Genomic DNA, 22,273 nt, shown 5'->3' with positions numbered 1-22,273 from the left:
ATTATTGAACTATTGAAGATTTTGACAGCAGAAAAGTGCTTCCGTCTTGTTATCCTGAAAGCTAATGCTGCTGGTTATTGTGACAGCAGCAATGATAATAAATGTAATTGAAAAATGTACACTTCTCTTTGCAAACAAACTGAGAAATGCTTGTTTTCTGTGTTGCAGAAAGAACTAGACGCCACCGCCACACAGCTTGCCAACAGACAAGACGAGAGCGAGCAGTCCCGGAAGAAACTAATCGACCTGAGCCGCGAGTTCAAGAAGAGCACACCAGAGGTGAGAGAATCAGATATTCACAGACACGCACAGACACACAGCCCCTGCGATTCTTTTGACAATCTGGGTTTTCAGCCTCTCTGTTTTCTCTGCGTGTCTTCTCCTCTTCGTAAATGTAGCCGTGATTATTTACTGAGAAAGCAAGAAGAGGAGGAGGAGGAGGAGGAGGAGAAGACGGCGGTGCAGGAGATGCGGGGCTCGGCTCCCAAAAATAGTCTCTCCATTAGTTTCCCTGAAATCCTAAAGAGACAAAACAGAAAACCCCTCAGGAGTTTGTATTATCTGACCTAGTTTTTTTATGCGTGCAGAAAGTGTGGTCCGTGAGTGTGTGTGCACGGACAGACGGCGAGAAAGGAAGAGAGAGAGAGAGAGCAGGAGGGAGAGAAAGAAAGAGAGTGTGACAACACTACTAAGTGGGATCATGAGGGAATTCTGTCCTGTTCCTGTGTTCCCATCGCTCCTCCTGGGAATATTTTGTTTCATCTCCGTTACCAAGGCAACGCATTTTAAAAACCACACAGCGAAAACAAAGTATTGTTGTGTTATTATTGGTAATGTCACCATGGTGAATTATTGATGGTGGTATGAATTATGTATGAACAGGGTAGACGGTGGATAGAAAATTGTCAACTCTCGGTGGAGTTGACAGTAGGCCTATTATAGTTACCACAGGAGGAGGATTGTGACTATTGACTTCAGCTTGTAGCCCACCCACTATAGAGAAATATTCACCAGAGGGATCTCTACCTACATACAAAAGACGCTAATTTCTCTTTAGCCTACACGTTCATCTCCAATCTGATAGAAGCAGAAAACTAGCAGCATACAGAGAGGTAGAGGGAGAGCACACAAAGCAAACACAGAGAGAGAAACACTCAGAGGCAGATAGTCTAGATCACAGAACAGGACACACACATTCATCAGTGTAACAAGGCTGTGATTTAGGAAGGCTCCTCTGGCGTCTGTGTGGCCCCTGGCATCTCCCTGGTATGTGGAGGAGGAATCTGAGCCAGGCCAGACGAGCGACAGGATTCATTACAGGGCTGTAACGGGGCTCAATAGGAATCAGCGCTTAAAAAACTCCCGGCGTTCGGAGGCGTAGAAGCGTCCCCGGCAGCCTACCAAACAGGCCACTGCCGTAACACGTGACGGCCTGCGATGCTCAATTAAAAATGCCCCGATCGTCTTGTGCAGCCTCTTCTGTCTCCGTGTATGTGTGTGGTTGACCAGCCTATAGAGCGGGCTGTCAGCTCTCTGTGGTCTGTAGCAGTCAGCGGAGATCACAGTCACATCAGATCAGACTGCATTAGGCTGAGCGGGAGTCCGTCTCTGATCCATTATTCAACAACCAGGAGACCGGCCCACGTTGACTGTGTCTAGTCTGCTGAGCTGTACTCGGCATGAACTGCACTCATGGTCTGCATAATAACACACACACACACTCACAGGCTTTTGTAGCATTTTGAAAGTAGTGCAAAGAAATGCAGCGTGAAAACAAAGTTTTCATAATTCATTAGGACTGACACAGTGTTGAGTTTTTTCAGACTACATCTCACTGTGCCTCCTAAGTTGTCTGAATAATTCATCCACTTCTTAATTTCCTTTTAGTTAGTCAAGACTCCTCCACCGCACTGTTATAAAGTCAAGGGTGGGAATGGTTGTAAAATGTCCCAAAGATTGCTAGCCAGAGGCACTGGTAGTAAAACAACTTTGTGTGTATGTGCGCGCGCATGCAGACACACAAATACACACACGCTTGTGTTTAGCTGCAGGGCAGACAGACAGCGAATGGGAGTTCCATACTCCCTGGAGGATTCCTCGGGCTGGCCTGTCTGCTGTCTGCCGGCAGCTCACACACCAGCCATCCATCTCCCGCTGCCTGCACCCCCCCACGCTCCCTCACTCTGCACACACACATATACACACACTCAGGATTGACCATGGTGTCTGTGTGCATTGTTATGTTATATGGTCATAAATCTTTGGAAGTGGAGGGGGGGACGGTGCAGAGGAGAGTGGACCAAAGGGGCTCAGAGCTGGGGTCCTGACTCTAAATGTTTTTGAATGTGTTTGTGGTGGGTGCAGTGTGTGCTCACTGGGTGTTTATATGCTAGCTTATCAAGTTGCAGCTTTAAGAACACCTCCCCCACCCCAAAAGGAAAAAAAATGCAAGATCAGACAACAAAATCAAAGGGCAAATGACAAATGATTGCTTGAGTCGAATGCAGCAAAATCAGACTATTAATAGTTTGAGGCATCTCCATGCACAACAGAAGTAAACAAAAGTTTGAAACTGCCTTTTTAAAGAGGTAGTAATTATATGAGGACAAGACAGCATCACATTATACAGAGGCTTCTTCTTTTGGTTACTGAACATCTGTAAATATTAACATGACTTCAAGCCACAGTGACATTCCAAAATTTAAAAGGATGAAAAAGCAAAATGGACAAAGTTTATGCCCCACCTTTTCTCTAACAAAGAGTGTGTTGATGATTAAAAAAGTGCAAGCAAAAGCAAAATACATAAAAAAAAATAGAAGTAGGATTAAAAAGGAGGTAGTTTAGGGTCTGAAAACTGACTGAAAGTAAAGGAAAACTTTGAATTAGGATACATAAGAATCTATCCAAATGACAGAACTGCCACTTCTGTTATGTTGCTGTAGAGATGTCATGGCACTTTTTTCTACTACCAGTAAGCTTTATGCCTTTGTTGTGGAAGAGAAAAGTGGATCAAGTTGGAAAGTGACACGAGAGAGTGAGGAATGACATGCAGTTAAGTGACAATGGTTTGGCTATAGCTTTTGTACACGAGGTACGGTACATAACTATTTGGCCAATCGGTGCCACACTATCGGTTCTGTACAGATGACATCACGCAGCAGCAGAGAACTCCCTTTGGGTGGCAAGTAGTGATTTATACATGGGAAACGCTGCCAAAAATGCCATGTATTGAACTGTTATGATCATGCCAAGCTTTGAAAGTGCCAAAATAAAAACACTCTTTATTCTGAAGCTACTTTTGTGCCCGAGAGTAGTAAAAAATTCCGGCCAAAAGACTTTGCTTTTTTATTGTTTTCTTATCTGACAGTGTGATTTAAAAAGCCTCCATTGGGTGCACTTGGCCTAGTGGTTTAAGGTGCAGCCCATGTGAGCGGTCGGCCCGGGTTCGGATCCAACTCTCTTGTCCCTGTTACCGATTCTATCCACTGTCCTCTGCTGTCATTAAAGGCATAAAAAGCCCAAAAATAAATCTTAAAAAAAGCCTCCATCTGAAGCTTGGATAAGCGGTGTCACACAATGCTCATGTAAGGTCCATTTCCATTAAGTTGTCCAGTTTTGTCATAGTTTAGCACATTAAACTGATCTTACACGTTTCCTAAGGCGCTTGCCCTGCTGTGACGGGACATTTTATTTGACACCATGGCAGAAGTTCTAGGCCCCAAAAATTGGCAAACTAACTGTGCCTAATCTCTGAAACTTGAAAGCAAACTCCTGCACACTGTCTACAATTCACAAATACACTGATAGTGTTTAGGCACCACTACTTTGCTATTGTAATTGTACGATTTTGACGTTCAGTATATTTACATGCACAGTGAAGAGGAGCTACATGAAGCTAGATTAGGATTAGAGTTGTCATGATACCAGAATTTTGATCAAACAATACCATCACCTGTTTCAATAACAAAAATGATCTACTCGACACCAGAAACTGCTGAATTCAGTTTTTTTCCCCAACCTTCACACCAGAAAGTGTCACTAAAAGTAAACCAATACCAAAATTTGACATTCCGGTAATGAAAGACTTCCCCAAAATAAAGTAAAGAGCCTGCGTAAATTCAAATATTGTGAGGGTCTGTGACGGAGGGCAGAGCAGAGAGGCGCGCAGCAAGCAGAAAGAGGCAAGTCTTCTGCATCAATCAAATATGATTTTGAATTTTTCTTCATGTCTGTGTAGAAGTTTTGGTTTGTGTCTAACTTACTACAACCTGGATCCCATCTTCTCCTTACATATCACCACACTGTTTTTAATAACACTTCAAGACTACTCTTCAAAACTTCAGCGCTTGCAGTACTATTAAATAATGGATTATGTAAAGCATGTGTTATCAAAAAAGTACTGACGAATCAAATTTTGAAACCTTAATAAGGATATTTAACTAGGCTGCTGTCTTTGCCACAATATATATAAGCACAGGGGGAGAATCGATTTATGAGCAAAAGTTTGTCAGTAGATGGTGATCGATCCCCTTTCAGTTAGTCACTGTTGATCTTCTTCCAGAAGACCTTGCTAACAAGTTAGCATAAAACATGACAGCCCAACTTTACAGCCTGGCACATATTATAATTGAATTATATATTCTTTACTTTTTGTACAAGTGTGAATACTATCCCTCTAGTTTACAGTGATATGCAAAGGCAGATGACAACGCTACGTCTGCTTTACTTTGCAGTCATGCAAAAAAACTGGCAAGAGAAGTGAGCACACACAGAAAGCGTAGTCTAGTTTCAGATCAACCTCCAACTGCATTATCTGGTTCTGTTAGTCTGACTTTGAGAAAGATTTCATACTGACATTTACAACCATTTGAAAATTTGAGTTTTAGTAATACTAACACAATAATATCACTTTTTTTAATTGCATGTAAGTGCAAAAACCTTTTCTATTTTGTGTCCTGAGTGTCACCTCCTTTGTTCACTCTGTTTCTGAGGCACAAACATAACTTTGGCATCTTTATGAGACATTCAAAGGACTTGTCAGGTTAGCATATGATTTTATGTTTTCATGGCTAACATATGAATGAAATTATGTAGGTTTTGAATGCTTTAGGAGTGTTTAATACTACTTATCAATTAATAACAGTGGTTTTATCATTAAAAAATGCAGCATCAAACATTCCAACAACCGTCTGTTGTATATGATGCTGTGTGGGTGTATGTGGGTGTGTGTGGGGGAGAGAGAGAAGGGGAGAGCCAGAGCGTGAGTAAGGGAGGAGGAGGGGGTTTGCTGGGCGGAGAGGAGGTCATTATCCCCAGCTGGGGGAATATTGAATTGGCCCAGACAAACAGCCACAGCGACCCCTGATGAGGTAACAATGGGCCAGGGTCAGCGCGGTCACGACCTGTCCTCAGCCCCAGACAAGCGCCCTGTCTGGACCGACCTGGGATTAGGCAGGCCACAGACACTGGTCCCAGGTCAGTTTGGGATGCACGCCTCTCCGGCAGCATCGGTTAGGCTTTTAGGCGGAGGTTTCTAAAAGGCGCTGAGTCTCTGGAGCACACATCTGCCGCTGCCCTACTTCACATCTTCATTAGGCAGTTTTAGTGAGTATGTGTGTGTCCACAAACTGTGCAAATCAAATGTTCCTGTACAGAATGTCCTATTCTGCTTTTTACCGTACGCTCCACTTCAGTTTGTCAGGATGTAGGCTCAGCTAACAGCATGGTGATTTGCATGTTCCCCTGATACATACTCGACTGGCTATCTAATCTGAAACCGCTGACTCGTACTGGAAAGTCATGCAATGGGACTAGCGGGATGAAAACGCATTTGCTTTATAGTAAAAACTTGGTGCGCTGTGAGAATTTGCATTAACTGTAGGCCTACTCAGTGGTTCTCTCACTCTCCGTCTCACACGCACTAGTGCTGCCTCTGGGTGGCCCAGGTGGTGCTGCACCTGTTCGGATGAGAAACGCAGTCCACCAGAGCACCTCAGGGTACAAACCCAGCCTCCTCCCTGCCCTCATGTTCATCACTCGCTCACGCATCATTCATTGGCTTTGGCAAGAATAGATGCTACTGTATTTCACTGATTATTTGATCACAACATGGTCTGCTGGTATAAAACTCAGTCGGTTTTTCCCTGCCACATGTTCCTGTGTATTAACTGTTATTAGAGGATTAAAATTGATCTGTGGATTATCTCATTTTTCAGGCTCGCTAACCTCCTCTTCTCTTTATTTTTGTAGGATTTTCGGAAACAGGTTGCCCCATTGCTCAAGAGCTTCCAAGGAGAGGTGAGTATGTTATTGGAAACATTTATTGACACAGTGATAGACACATGCTTGAGTACAGCATTCCAACAGTGCCTGTTTGACATTCGTCGACTCAGGCCTGGTTCCCTCTCTCCTTTTTCTTCTTTCCTCTTAAACCGTCCCCTCTCCTCTCCTCTCTCTTCTCTTCCCGCCATCTCCTGTTCTTTCTCTTGCCACTATCTCATTTCCCCTCTTTCCTCTCCCTCTTTTCTTCGCTCTGCTCTGCTCTTGATTTTCTGTCCTATTCATGAAGTCCTGTAGCCCGAGGGTGTGTTTAAATTGCATCCTGCAAAAAAAAAAAAAGGCACCACAAAACCCCGGCTCTAGCCAGTCACAGCTCACCGAATGCTATTTCCTCAGACTTTGTTTGTCTTCATGATTTGTTAGGGGTATTTGTTTGTTTTTTTGATGATCTGGTGAATCATGAACCATTTTCATTCAAAGCAGCACATTTCACTTTAATGTTGTGCATAAAAGTTTTAAGCACCTTCACCTTTAAAAGGTGACTTTTGAGTACGTGTGTGTCATCATACTCCCACCATTCCCCCTCTATCTCCTCCTCCATCATTTTGGCCTATTTCCATCATGACTCCTCCTCTCTGGCAGCCGTGCATTTCCAGTTCACTCCCATATGCGAAAGTCAGAGGGTGGGAGTGGAAGTGGCTGGTTTAGACTGGGGCGTCATTTGGGGTTGGAGTGGGTGGACATTCAGCCCAACAGTATCTCTTCCCTAAGCACACACGCTGACACGCACACAAACAAAATCATCTCAATGGGTAGTGACAGGAATGCTTTGCTACTGGCCATAGAATATTACAGTTTAACACTGGGTTACTTTCCATATTCTTGTGTTAGAGCAGCAACCACAGCCAGTGGTTATGTAAAAATGCTGTAATTTCTCGTGGTTCCTCCGCGTTCTGCTGATGATCCAGTCTATTTAGAGAATAGAAACGGCAGCAGTATAATTGGGGCTTTGTCAGCTGTTTCCACCATCCCCGTGTTGACACACCTCGCTCGGTGTGCACACCAGAACACGCCGAGGCTCGTTGTGGGTGGTCGCGGAACTGAGAAAGACATTATCTTATGATTATTGAGATAATACCGTACACCCGCGCCAGTCTTAGAGCAGCCCATCAATCAGTCGACTATTCTGCGTTCTTGCATGCCACAACTTGTGCAGCTCTGAGAATGTGTAATTTTAGCCTGGCTTTGTTTGCTTACCCCTTTGGTGCTTTGATCAAGGACAAGACAGCAGCAGAAACCAGAGGGTCTTCCTGTTAGAAGTCCCACAGTAACTCATCCTTAAACATTTGACCCGGGAGTCTGAATCTTTACTAAGTGAGTGTGGAGCCAAGACAGAACAATAAAAAGTTTTAGCCCAGGAAGTTTAAGGTCTTGATTCTTTGTTTAATCTTTGTCATTGAAAGGTGGATGCCCTGGGGTCATAATTATTACCAATAACAGTAGTGTTTCCACGAGGCCTCAGCTTGGTAAACGGGTTATGTGTGTGTGTTTTTGTTCGTCGCATGCTCAGTGTTCGTGTTGGTCCATCGATCAGATAAGCTTTTCCATTATCCAAGGCTTCAGTCTCTGCTTCCCATAGCCGCCCCTTATCAGACTCCACTGGGGCCACACACACACGCACACACAACATGCACGTACACACGCAGGTCAGCCTGATGCCCTTCACACACTACGGGTTAGATAGGGGGAGCGAGGCGGTGCTGAGTGATGGTGGCACAAGGTGCTGACGTATGTGCGTATGTGTTTGTGTGCGTGGATGTGTCAGGGATACCTTTTGCAATTGCAAGCACTTCTCATCGGTAACCCACTGATACTGGTGAGGTATCATTTGTGTCACTTCATTTGTTTTGCTTGGTCTGTGTGTGTTTTTTTGCGAGTGTGTGTGGGATGGGGGCAGGGGAGCATGTAATAGCAGATGTCATTGGGATTGGTTGGGAGAGCTGCAGTTTGGAACAGCAGGGTTGTATTTGCAAATCCTGGGTGGTCTTCTAATGGCTCTGGTCCTGCAGTTAACCTGCCTCTAACTGTAGGGTGTGTCCTACATTAAATGTCTATTTCCTGCCTCCCATGTTGGGCTATATAAAGCTGCTGTACCACTGACCTTGGCCCAGTCATTGTACAGTCATGCAGCCAGCTTCCTTCACCGCCATAGGCACATCTTTTTATTTTTTTGTGTTGCTTCATGAACCCTTCGTCTTCTTCATCATCATAAGATTTTGCTGTAGCACTCTATGGAGTCATTATTGTTGCAAAATTCAAGAGCACAATTTAATGTCTTGAGGGCATGAGTTATTGATTTTTGGGCTGCATTTGTGCTCTCTTTTTGTGCTAAGATTTTCTGTTTTTCCAAGAATGTCCGCCCTCTCTCAAATTTTTAGTTCAAATTTCAAATGATCAAACTCATGCACGTTGTTTTTGCTTGTTAGTGAAACTGCTACTCTGACTTTTCATGAGTGTGTATGAAACTTTCTTTGCGCACTTGAACACATTTCTGCTTTGTTTTAATGAACCAACCAATAGAAAACAGGAATACAATTGACCAATCGTGTTTTCTCTGCCTGTTGTTGCTGTGCTGTTATCAAAGGTGCTTTTGCTTTGATCTCACTAAGCCATAACATTCTGTCACATACGTACACGTAAAGTCACATAAAGAGATGTAACAATCATCATAAAACTTTAAAATAATTAGTGATTATCTTTAAAAGACAGCAAAAATGTTAATCCAGCATAAATAGTGTAATTGTCTTTTTTAAGAAGCAGAAAAGAAAGAGGAGGAGCTAAATTGAAATTACAGGGCCTTGAAGTGGACTGGGGATAAGACAATGTGACGGAATGTTGTGACTTTCTTAGTCTCCTGCAATTGGACAAACCCCATGTGATGACAGTCGTCTGCTTACAATAGGAAGCGTGGAGGCTTCCATATTGAAATTGCGGTCTCAACCGAACTTTGGATCAACCTAACGGCCCGCCCACTAAGCGCGACTTTCTGTCAGCCTGCTAGCTAGCATTCCGGTTGACAGAAACGGAGCCTCTGCCTGCTGAGCTATCTGTCAATCAAATGAGACGGGCCAATCAGCTTTCATCCTAAATATAATCCAAATGATCGTGGTACAAAAAAATATAACCCCCCGTGCAGTGGGAGCACAATAAGACACTAGCTAATGAGACACGTTTGGTGTTTTGAACCAGGCTGTAAACCAGTTTATTTTGTGTGTCAAAACCGGCTGTTTAACATGTGTGCAGATGGGACTTCCAGTGTTCCTGCAGCCAGGCTCAAGTGGACACTCGCGGTATAGCAATTTTTTGCACTTTCACATTGGCTTCATTTTCAGGACCGGAGGAGGCAGAGTAAACGTGATTGGTCGATCCTATATCTGTTTACTATAGAGTGGTGCAGTCGTGACGTAATTTTGTAGGCAAACCCAGAAGTTTGCGTCGCGTGGGCCTATGGGATTTTTCAATGGGTTTTTGGATTATTGCTGAAAATAAGCTCTGTGTCCAATGAAAGTTTATAAAACTTATGTTTTGTTTATAAAGATAATCTTCACTAATTGATAATAGAAGCATCCTATCTGGTTCTGGTTCTAACTGACGAAAATGAAAAGCTAACGTCATGCTATATTGCACTACAACACAGTCAACTGAATTTAATGTCGGCAGATACAAGTGAACGGCAGGCTCAGTTGCCGCGCTTTGGATGATGACTTACAGTCTTCTCGACAAATGCTGTAGTCCTTGTTAGCTGTCTTTTAGCAACTGCCTTTATTAAGACATGAAAAGATACACAATTAAAAGGTGGGGCACGTTTCAGATGTATTTTGTTGTAGGATAAAACATTAAACTCTCTTGAGCTTATGTTCCCCACAGACCCTATTTCAGGCATTTAACTGAAAATCCATTCAAAAATACCATAGACTTTCAGACGAGGGAACTGGATATGCTAAATGCTGACTCATTTCTGCGTTTTAAGACTCATTCCTGCACCACACTATTGGTTGGTGACATTTTGAGCACAAGAGAGGAAACCTAAGCACAAGGAGGCAGTTTAAAGCAGTGGTTCTCAACTGGTGGAGTCAAGGGACCCTCTATCAACTCCTTAAGGAGAGTTGAGACCTAAATCCTGGGGGATTTTTTGGTCAGTCAGATTTATTTAATAAAAATAATAGAGCTTGGGCCTAAGACAGAACAAAGTGTAACAAAAAACAATGAAATAGGACAAAACATATATGTTTTATAGAGTCTCATAGACAATTTGGCGCAATTTTTTTCCCCACTAAAAAATGTCTTCGCGACCCTGCTTTTGGGTCCTAACCCACCAGTTGAGAACCACTGGTTCAGAGCACAAAGGCAGGCTTTGATAGAAGGTTTGAAGAAAAATCTGGGCCTAAAATCAGTAAAGACATCAAAATGTGCTCTTGAGTTTTGCGACGATAATGACCCCACAGTACTCCGATCACATCCTCTGATACACACATACATTTGGACACTGATGAACAGGTTTGGTGTTGTGTGTGAGAGGTATTAGTACTCAGCAGCATCGGTAATCTCCCATTAGTGGCCTTGCATTTGAGGATCCTGATCGCTCAATGTCACACAGCACATGAAGAGGGTAAAGTGCATGATGCAGCATGATGTGAGAATGAGATATAGCAGCAGGGACAATGTGTGTGTATGTGAATTAAAAGAGAGAAAGCAGGACAGGAGGCCTGTGCATGCCAGTTAGACATGAGTGTGTGACAGAGAAGCATGTGAGAAAGACTGACGCTGAAAAAGATTGAGGGGAAAGGAGAAAAAATGAGTCAGAGAACATGGAAGTGACAAGAGGGAGAATTCGACAGAGAGAGAGAGAGACAGGGAGAAATAAAAGAGGGGGAAAAAGAGGGAGGGGTGCTGGCACCAGCCTACGCGGGGCCAGATGTTTTGCGGCTAAAAAACTAGAGATGAATCAAAGCCATGTGAAGAGATTTATTAGGTTCCCATAGGAGCCCAGGCAGTATTACATGTAGCCCGCTCTGTTTACAGTGGCAAGAACCCCTAAACCACCCATCAACTACACTACTGGCTTGGCTGGGAATGTGAAGACTTTATATTTGGACTTATACAGGCTTTTGTCTTTATTCCTTTTCTCTCAGCGAGTGCGCTGGAGGAGTTGGAAGAGAAACACAGGGCTGTTTAGTCTGAGCGCGCGAGCCAGAGTAGTCAGCTGTAGCTCTGCCCAGTACAGTAGCACCCTCTGAATGTCTTTATTTGGCATCTGTTTCCTTCGATTTAGTCTTGATTTCAGATGCGTTTTTCGCCTACTCTGTCTGCTTCTCATATTGAAGTGTGACACAGAGACTATTGTGGAGCCTTCTTGCCTCATGTTTCAGCATTGAAAACAGTTTAAAATTCCCCCTCCTGTTTGATATTTAGAATTAATCTCTTATGGATCCATTCTAATGCTGTCCATTTCAATAATATCAGTGATGGAATGCATGCCGTGCCCTCTTGTGTTAATGGCTGCATCAGTAATGGATCCACACTGTATTGCTGCTAAGAGCTGACTGAATAATCTGCCCCTGCTGTGGCTGGAAAGACTGAGCCAGCTGTTTAATGATGTCAGCGTGCTGGAGGGGAAAGCGCACACACATTTACACACAGGCCCACACACACGGACAGACTGACGGACAGACTTAGGCGCACACACACCCGAGGACAGACGGACGCAGACACGCACGGGCACGCAGCAAAATGAAACGCATCCGTCATCAGCTGAACAGCTGAACTGACTTCACGGGGAAGGAAACACCAACCCAGCCGCTGTCAAGACAACCCCCGATCACATGCAGCATACCGGCGCATAGTGAGGATAGACAGATATGTAGACCTGTCTTACTGAGGAATTAATGGGCCTTCCTTTGCGGATGTGACACTCAGATGTAAATCGCTATAACTAATAATTGACCTTCTTTTTTCTTCCTTCCTTGCAGATTGATGCATTGAGTAAGAGAAGTAAAGAAGCAGAGGCCGCCTTCTTAAACGTGTACAAGAAAATAATAGATGTTCCAGGTAAGACCGCTTATAATGCCTCTAACCCTTTTCAAGTCTGCGTTATGATCACATTAAGTTGTTGCTTACTATGAGTGCAGAGATCATCAACATGCATCCTGGTGCATCCTTAAACAAGTTGTAGAGATGCTCATGATAGGTTTTGATGGACAATCTTTTGTGACAAAAAAAAACTCAAGCCAAAAATGGTGTTTTCTCCAACTTCATTGTTTTTCTTCTGTTTTTTTGTGACAGCCAACCAAAGAAATTTAGAAAAACATCCTAAGACACATAAATGATTCTTATTCTCAAAAGTTTGTTTCAGTAGAGCCTACAACAGCCTAAGAGGGATTTAAAATAATGTTACCGCAAAGTTTGATGTAGTTGGGTCTATGTACTGTGTGTCATCTGGCCTTGTTGCATTTTCTCTCAGTCATACCCCAACCCCTTTTACATAACTTTATTCTTCTGATTTCTCACAGATGAATGGGCCTGATAGGTCTTGAAACCTTCCTTTTTCTTGTTCTTGTCTGGCATCAGTAAGGTGTAATAACTGTGTGCTGTGCCCTTTATCTGTCAACAAGAAAGTTAGGGTTAGGGATGGTGATCGTTAAGTTTTATTGATGTTATAACATAATAAAATGCCATTATAAACCGTCTGTCACTTGGTTTAGTGAGCTGATTAACTCTTGTTCTGCCAACACACATTTCAACACTGGGTTAATGGTTTTTAACTAAGGGGACTACCTATAAAGTGTGGGAGCATTTCTAATAGCTTATCTGGTCTGCCTTCAGGTCATAGTACCTCTGAGTAAAACTTACCGTTACTCTAAATCTTCTACTCCCTCTGCTTTTAGCTTACTGAACTCAGATAGCACTCATTTCAACTGGCATTTTAAACTACCGGGACTAGAGGTATGCTCAGTTAGCTGGCTAAATGGTTAAATTCGTATATCAAATTAGCCGGCTAGGGTCGGTTGAACTAACTGTTGACATCTTTCAAATCTGTAATGATGCCTGCTACCACTATTACCCCCTGTAGCCTTAGTTAATAGCCGCTGTTTCCCTGTCAGATTTTTCCCTGGCACTTTACCAGACATTAACATGAGAAGTTTAGCGATTAGCATGTCAGAGGAACAGCACAATATGACTGTTTTTTAAAATAGAAAATGGAAACAAAATTGTTTGTAGACTTTTGAGGGTTATACTCACGCACAACTACTTAACTGAAGTGATGAGGAACCACTCTACAAATCTGCAGAGGAAAGAAGGCTGTCAGAGCTAGCTGCTCCTTTTAGCCACACTCTACTGGGCACGGCAGCCTCACGTCATATACCCACAGACACAGTGGCCCTGTGATTAATTTGACTGTTTTCTAAGCATTTTCCTGTGTTTGGACTTGTCAGTTAAACACTACCTAAATGGGAATTTAGCCAAATAGGGAAATGAGCTGCCTGGAAACATCCATAACTGGGACTTATGTTTGTATATTGATTGATGTTTGTTATTCATGTATTTTCTGTGACTAGCTTGTATCTTGGTGTCGTTCATTGACGTCTGATTGCTGATCTGTGAGTGTGGACATGTTTTGATTGAATGTTGGTTATTACAGACATGGTGAGCTGCAAAAGAATTTCCTTGTTGGGATCAATAAATTTGTCTTTATCTAAATTTATATGTAGTTTACACCTAAAACTTCAGTCCTTAGAACATACTTTAATGTTTAGGTAATGAGGATGTAACTACAGCTGATGTAAGACTGTTGATTCTGCCTACAACTCTTAACTTGTTTGCACATACAGCTGGTATTCATAGCAGGTATAGGCTGGTATCAGCAGGATTATTAACTTTCTGAGCTAATATGTGCTGATACCATACCAATGATATTGTGCGACCTTTAATTGAAGTATCTCAGTTTGGTATTTTGATGACAGTGCAGATGTGCTCTCAGTTTATGTTCCCCCTTGCAGAAACTGATGTATGTTTGTTCTCCACTGATTTGATAAAATGATGTTGCACCACAGAACCCATGAAACCTGATAGCAGTATTGATGATCTTAACCTTACTGATTTTTTTTCAGGTTTTTAAAAATGCAGAATACGGCCTTTACAGAACCAGGTTTAGACCTCCATCCCCAGCTAGGGGCCAGCTGGGTACCTTTGAGACACATGATAGATAATAGTGCTGTAAAATGTTTGATACTTGCTACTTGATACAACCTCTGTTATTCAGTTAGTATTGATAACTATATATTTCAAAAAAACTTCAGGCCCTTTGAGTTTTGTTTTTAAAGATATATTTTTGGGGCTTTTTATGCCTTTATTTGGAGAGGAGGACAATTGATAGAGTTGGAAACAGGGATAAGAGAGTGGAGGAGAGACATGCAGGAAAGGAGCCACAAGACAGACTTAAACCAAAGCTGTCAGCTTGCATGGGACCCAATCTAACCGCTAAGCCATCTGTGTCTTGTATTTAACCAAAACTGCAATGAGAGAAGGAGAGAGAAATAGGGATCCATTAAGATTCACTGGTCTGCAAATACAGGCATCTTTTTGGCTCTCATAGAGTTGCAAAATTTACATCTTAGTCCCATTTACACATCACTGACATTGGTCCATAACCTCCTGTCTCTATTTTAATGATTTAAATTGTTTTCATAAATCAGTGCTATTGGTTACCCTTAGCCCTGAGTGGGTTTTTACAAATTCTGAACCAATAAAAACCTGTCAAAAAGATTTTGACTATTCAGTGTTTAATTATTTAAAAAAAGTACAGTGATTCTTTTCATTCCATGAAAAGAGGTGATTTTGGAGTTGGGAGGTTATGTCCCAACGGCAGTGATGTGCACTCCGGACAGTTCCTCAGATTTTATTGAAACTGCCCCTGAAATCTTCCTTCACCAATGCAACTCACCGCAGGAGACTCTCTGTCAGTCTGCAGGGTTCTCAGTAAGCAAGGCGTGGTGTAAAAAGAAGAACACAGAAGCGGCAGATGAAGCAACAGACACTATAATGAGAATACTGGCCTTTATGTCAATGCTAATGCATAGTTCAACATATTCACAGTACCAAAAGAGCAGAAAATTACACACTGAAAATTTACAGAGATTCCACTCATTGTTCTCTATACATCCATGGTTGTGTGCTGGTCATAGTATGTAAGCATCATCACCTCTTCCCTCTTACTTATGGTGAATTCTCTTTAATACTTCCTGCTGTTATCTTATCATCTCAACCATTTCTCACAGAAAATTTTCAGGGGGGTTTCTAGGAATAAGCCTGACTAAAATCAGCTGACTGTGTTCAGATGTGTTACTCACCCTGAAATCTTCTGGAACTTTTCATGAATTTTGTGCATGTGTGAACAGAGATTTACAAACAAAGAGAGCAGATAGGTGACAGCTGATAGGACATTTTTGGTTAAATTGAGTGTGCTTGAAGGCACGTATGTTTTGTTTAGTTTTGGTTGCTTAGGACTTTTATTTTTGTTGCTTTCTGCCTAAACAGGTCACAACATCTTTTGTTTGTATTGAATCCAAGTTCAAAATGCTGTTATCATGACCCTGATAGGTGCTGGTGTAAAGATGTGTCTCAGGTGTGCACTTGTGTTTGGATCAGCTTAATGTATTTGAAAATAGGGCATCTATTTAAACAAAGCTGGTGCTGTGTAAATCCTTGTGTAGGTCTGCCTTCATCAAGACACCTCCAGAGTTTTAAACATGATCTAGAGACCACCCCCCCACCTCCTTTATTCATGTAGACAGCACCAACACAGGCAAAAGAAAAGCATGACACCATCCCTCTGGTGCTCCTTCACTGTGCATCCAGGCGTGTGCGACGCCTTAATGTGTCCCCACGAGATCTCATCCCCACTGGTGCAGCCTTTAGAGGGTCTTCACAGAAGGTGTGTCCTGATATGGATGACAAGTGTGCCCACGATCGGCTGCGGCAAAGTGCACACACGAGGAGTTGTTTTCAGCACAGTGAGGCCGAGGAGGGACATGCAGCACAGCAGAGTGTTAACAGAACACACACCGTCACAGAGCTGCTGGTTGGAGGTTTTCAGCTGTATGGGAGCCCTGGAGGAGCCGCGTATGCAGGAACGAGCGAGGAGTTGAGTTCATCTATAGCGTAAGGAGGTCATCATATTCCCACATGGATAGACCTACAGTAATATCTTTGGATTGTACTGCTCCCAATAAGTCAGCGCCAGCTCTGACGGGGCTATTCTTAACTTGCAGCGAGACAATGATGTAATGCCTGATGCACACACGCACACAGACACAGACCAGCCTGACTAATGCAGCAGTCTTGAAAGAGGAAACAGTGTGTTTTGTTCTGTCTTCTATCAGCTGAAGGCCTGGTTAGTCAGCCCAGCGTGCTCTGCTTTAGATTAAAGGTGTCTGGCAAGAGTGCTCAGCACCAGTGGCCCACGAGTCAAACTGCTTTTAACAGCCTGTACAGTTTATAATCTGTGTGTGATCGGGGGGGGGGACGTGAAGGACAAAGGTTTGATAAGAGTGAGAAAAAGTTGATTTTCAAGGTTTTTGGGACGCAAAGCAGTCCAGAACCAGGACATTTAAGTCACGTTTCTATCAAGTGGTCCAGTTTGATTGAGTATGGTTTGGTATGGTCCAGTATGCTTAACTCCAAAATAGTTTGCATTTCAGCAGACACCCGTCCCCTTACTGTTGAGAGTATGCATGTGATGTCACAGTCAGTGTGAGTCTCTGCCGTTCCAGCCAGTGAGTTGAAGAAAATTTGTACTGGTGACAAAAATCAGTAGGGAATTGGCAGTTAACAGCTTTATTTCAGCTAAAAACTGCTGTTCTTTAATAGCTACATCTTGACTATGTCAACCGCGGTCAGTACAGACCCTCAGCTGATGGAATATGTTAATAGAAATGTTTGGAGTTGTAACAGTGCGTGAATAAAGACACAAGATGAAGCTTGGCTATACAGGAGATACCACAAGCATTCAGTTAGTGATGAATATAGTCTGAACTCAATTCTATACTCCTTTCTCTAACCTTAAAGGAAAATTAAGCTTATATATTTCAGCAGATCAGCCATACAGTAAAATAATATCCAATAATATCCAATATCCAATAATATCCAAGTCATCAAATGGTAGTCGATTATGTTTCATAGTTGAACAAATAGTCCCATGATTTCTGCTAAACGCTGCTGGTTTTGTAGGGGAAAGGCAATTGTCCATCAATATTTGTCACAGATAAATTAAAGTTGTCTTTGTAAATTAACGCGATTTCAGTGAACGTTTCATGAAATGAATGTTCCTGACAATATAGCATTTATATGAAATAATATTAAAGTTGAGAGCTGTACCATGAGAATTTGTCACATTGAAAATAAAGTAAAGGTTTTTTGGTGTTAAAATCGAGCAAAATTAAGTAAGAAATCCTGGCTAGATTGATCTTGTTTTAAAATAGGCCAAAGCCCAGAGTTTTAGAAATAGATCAGACAACCCCAGAGCAGCGCTTTCATAGATCACCTAAAGTAAAAAGAAGTAAAATCACTCAAATGTGGAGAATCAACTGATCTAAATCATTGAAATTAAAAAAACTTTGTTAATTCACTGTCACATCCATTATTGATATTTCAAGCTGATATGTCCTTTCAGGTTCTGCTTCGTGTTCTTGCAATCTGGTCCACATAAACACCATGAAACACGGTTTGTGGCCACATATCAACATCCACGGTCCAGGAAATGGCATGGATCTCTATTGGGTCCAAATATCCCTAATTCAAGACAATATTAGTCTAGTTTTCTCCTGTTTTCTCCACATAGAGAAGACGGCTGAGTTTTGCAGCCCAGTTGAGCAGTCATGTTTTACGCTGAAAGTGATGTCAGTGCAGACCCTCTATTATGTGTAGCTAACCCTAACCCTAGCCGACTACATTTTTTTTGTCAGTTCAGGCCCACAATCCCAGCCAAATGCTCCGTCTGATCTGTTACCCAGCCTCCCACCACAAGTAGCCACTGTAGATGTTCCTAATGACAACTGCCTTGCTGCCAAAATGTTCTGACATAAAAACCGTTAGCTTCTAAAGCATGTTTGTTGACAGGAAATTGCGTATAGCAATCAAAGGCCCATGGTGCTAGCACTGCTAACTAAAGCCACATTCTGGTGTGAAGTTGGTTTACAGAATGTATTTCCTTAACTTTGGACTAGTCATTTAAATGCAGTTATAGTTTGTGTTTAATCGGATGGGAGGTTATACGCCCAGGAACATCACTTCATTCTACTTTTGTGTATTTGTAGGGAATCTTGTGTATGTTTATGACAAGGTGTGTTGGTTTGTGTGTGTCAGAGCTTAGCCCTGCATGGCGTGTCACCTTGACAGCACAAAATCAGCATGAAATTCCCCAATCGTTCTCTGCTGATCTCTCATTAGCATAGTTAAGATATCTAACTGCGTCAGACATGAGGCACACACACTTGTGCACTCACTCACACACACACACACACAGCCCTTACCCCCAGCTGTAAGCTGTCAGTTCCTCTTATCTGTACAACACACACACATAAACACACACACACACACACACACACAAACTGCTCTTTTAGCTGGCATGCTGATGAGCGTCGCCCGCGTCTCTTGGCTGCCTGTCACCAGTCTGCCACCCATGAGCACCAATCAGATGTGATTGGCCTGACTGACAGGGCTCTCTTCATCACACTGACAGTTAACCCTGCCGTGTGTTCACAGAGATGTTGGTAAAATGCCTGCAGAAAGTTTGCTTTCTTCCGTCTGTCTCTGTTTCTTTAATCTCTTATTTACCTTTTGCTTTGCCTTTTTTTACCGCTCCACTTTGTCCATCTGTCTGTGCCCATTTTCCTTTTCTTTTTTTTAAACTTGCTTTCAAGCTGCATCATAGTGAACATTTTAACTGATCACAGCCCAGTTAATCTCTGTTGTTAATGTCTGTCTGTGAATCACTTCTTCAGCTCTCTTGCTGTGTCAGCACAAACAAAACAAACAGGAAACAACATCTCTAAGTGAGACAGTCATCTGCACTGATACATCGACTGATATTGTATCATTCTATGACCTTTTATGGATAAAGTTTTCTTGATACATCACTGAAAAACAAGCCATGGCCTTGCTGTTATGTGAACTGTTATATCTTTGTTCTATTGTTTTCTTTCTTATCAGTGAACATTGTGTTAGTATTTACTGTACATCAGGAGCAAAACAGGGCGATATCAACAATTTAAAAGACTTAATCCCTTAAATGTTTAACTGTAAAGTCAAATTTGGCTGTTAATGCTTTATAATAATGACTTTTTTTTACAGTTTGTTATAATGCAGAATGACAAGAGAACTCTAGGCATTACTTAGGAGGTGACATTACTGCAGCACACACATTCTTAAAACACAAGTTGTCCTAGGAAAAAAAGGGTGTTAAGTGCTTCACTGTGCACCTTAGTGTTTACATTTTACAAGCTTTTTCAGACAATTAGTCCAGGTTAGACAAACTGGTAAAAAATAGTTTAGAACTTAGATAGCTAAAATGAACAAAATGGATCAGTTAAAAAAACAAACTTTCCACAGTTTTACCTCAAAATAAGCTATAAACACCCCAACAGGTATTTGTACAAATCAGCAGACGTATTGATTCTTCTGTTAAAATCACCATTTTAATATAGAAGCTTTATTTTGAGAGTTGGCCACAAGTGGGCACCTGACCTAACCCTCACCCTAACCTGGATTTAATCTTCCTCATTGGCATTTTTCAACACAGGAGGCTGCTGCTTGATTTAATGTTAATTTGGAAATAATATAGCTGGGAGGTAAATAACTGACCTGTAAAAATCAAGTACCAGGTATTAAAAGATGTTTCCAGACAAGCTCCAAACTTTATCTGCCGTTATATGTCACCTTTTTATAACAGCTTTGTAGTTGTGATACTTTTTGGTCCTAGCTGGCCTCTGTGGTTATCCATGGGGCAGACTAAAGGTCAGGGTCGGCCTCAGCCCAGTTCTCCTGGAGCTGTGAGAGATTCATTGCCTCGCTCGAGGACACTTCACCCGGGCACATGCTCGCTCTCCCAGGGCCTTGAATGTAGTTATTCCTAGCTCACTCCGCACACCACGCCGCCCTTGTTTGTGTAATCTGCTTTGCAGCGCGTTAATGTGCTGTGTTTTGTCTCTGCCAGATCCTGTACCTGTGCTGGAGCTGGCTCAGCAGCTGCAGCTGAAGCTCCAGAGGATGCACGACATTGAGACAGAGAACTCCAAACTTCGAGAGACACTGGAGGACTACAACAAAGAGTTTGCAGAGGTCAAAAACCAAGGTTAGAGATGCATGAAACACATTTAGGGAGTCACTTTGAGAGGGGCATGGATGTAGGACGCTCATTAATCGCTCATAATCCAGTATCAAAAACTCACAAAGTGTTTATTGTTGTAGTTTGACAGTAGTTAAAGTTATTACTGTACAGACCAGTTTTAACCACAGACTGTACAAATCTGATAAAGCAGCAGTGAGAGGGAGATGACATCATGCACATATTGTTATTTAAATTGAGTGACTGAAAAAAGCCTTGGTTGGAAATTAACATTATGGCTAACACAGACATATATATCGAGATAATCATTGTTCTTTTGAAACTAAAGTAAATTCAGAATACAAGTGCACATGCAGTCTGTTTTTGGGGCTCTACTTGGGTAAAAGATTCTATTAGGTTTCCTGAGTGACGATTACCATTTCACTCAGTATAGTCCACAACATTTCTGTCCAGCTGTATCGCTCCTTCAGTACTATCTTTTTTCACTATGCATGCAGAGTGTGCAATCCTGTGAGCTACCAGTACATCATTTCAGTTCTCACACTGCAGTAACATCGATACTTGTGAAGTACAAACCCTCACTCTGTGAGTTGCACGGCCCATCTCTGCAGGCCACATCTCATCTTAAGTTTGGGAGTCTTTTCAATCAAACCAGTACTCGACAAGGTCTACTCACTGAACCACCCATTTTTCTTAAATGCACAGAGACACACTGCTGGAAGCAGCTATCACAGCATGCTCTGCATAGCAAAGTGATCAGTTGCAATATGCAGTGAATTTGCCAGATTTTCATTACATCAGGTTGTGTGCAGTGGATGTAAGTGAAAGCTGCACTTACAGGTGTTATGACAGCCATAGCGATCACACCTCTGTATACACTTTTTCGATCCAAAAGGTGATCTTTTTTAATTCTTTATTTTCATTAATTGTTGCTTTTACTTTTAACAAGACAAACTGTATAACAGAACAGACAGGTCATTACCAGTCCATCTTATTTTCTGAATGGAGTGAAACTGTTTGTCTAGCATACATGTCATACAAATCAATGTGGTCTAACTGAATTACTTATACAACACAAGGGGGATAAACATGAATTAAATTTGTTATAATAATGATGACGTTGCATAACAACTTCTAGGGGTGCAATGGTATTTGTATGTGTCATGTGTCACAGGTCGGTGCTTGTAGTCCCATGATGAATATGTATAATTTCTTTCAATGGTCTGTGGTCTAAATGGAGAAAAATGGCAATCAAAACTGACAACACTGCCCATCAGTGTAGTTGTCAGTAATGCGTATAACTGTTTGCTTAGCACCTATGGACAACATATGAAGAAGAGGAATAAACAGGTATAACAAAACTTGGTCCTCCACAGGTAGAGGTCGGTGCTCACAGAAAGATCCAGTAGCGTACAAAGGTGTTTCAATGGATCTATTTCACAGGTAAATCCAAGGAAAAAACTTGAGCACTGAATCACTTAATATAGTTTAATAAGCTGCAGAGGACTAATGTTTCGACGCGCACTGCATCTTCATCAGAGTCGAATAGTAGTGGTGCGGTTTGAAAAACTTAAATACCCTCCTTATTACAGA

At 42.1% G+C, this 22,273-nt stretch overlaps 1 protein-coding gene across 1 annotated transcript in view; it reads left to right on the top strand.

Moving 5' to 3' along the window:
• cux1b (cut-like homeobox 1b) overlaps positions 1-22,273 on the top strand; it is a 105,854-nt gene that overhangs the window by 34,616 nt on the left and 48,965 nt on the right. The window contains 4 exon segments of the mRNA XM_041797104.1: positions 169-279; positions 6,250-6,297; positions 12,309-12,387; positions 20,549-20,686. Coding sequence (XP_041653038.1) covers positions 169-279; positions 6,250-6,297; positions 12,309-12,387; positions 20,549-20,686 — 376 coding nt within the window.

The sequence above is a fragment of the Cheilinus undulatus genome, linkage group 2 (assembly GCF_018320785.1).
Source record: "Cheilinus undulatus linkage group 2, ASM1832078v1, whole genome shotgun sequence".
NCBI lineage: Eukaryota > Metazoa > Chordata > Actinopteri > Labriformes > Labridae > Cheilinus > Cheilinus undulatus.
This window is presented reverse-complemented; position numbering and strand designations above follow the sequence as displayed.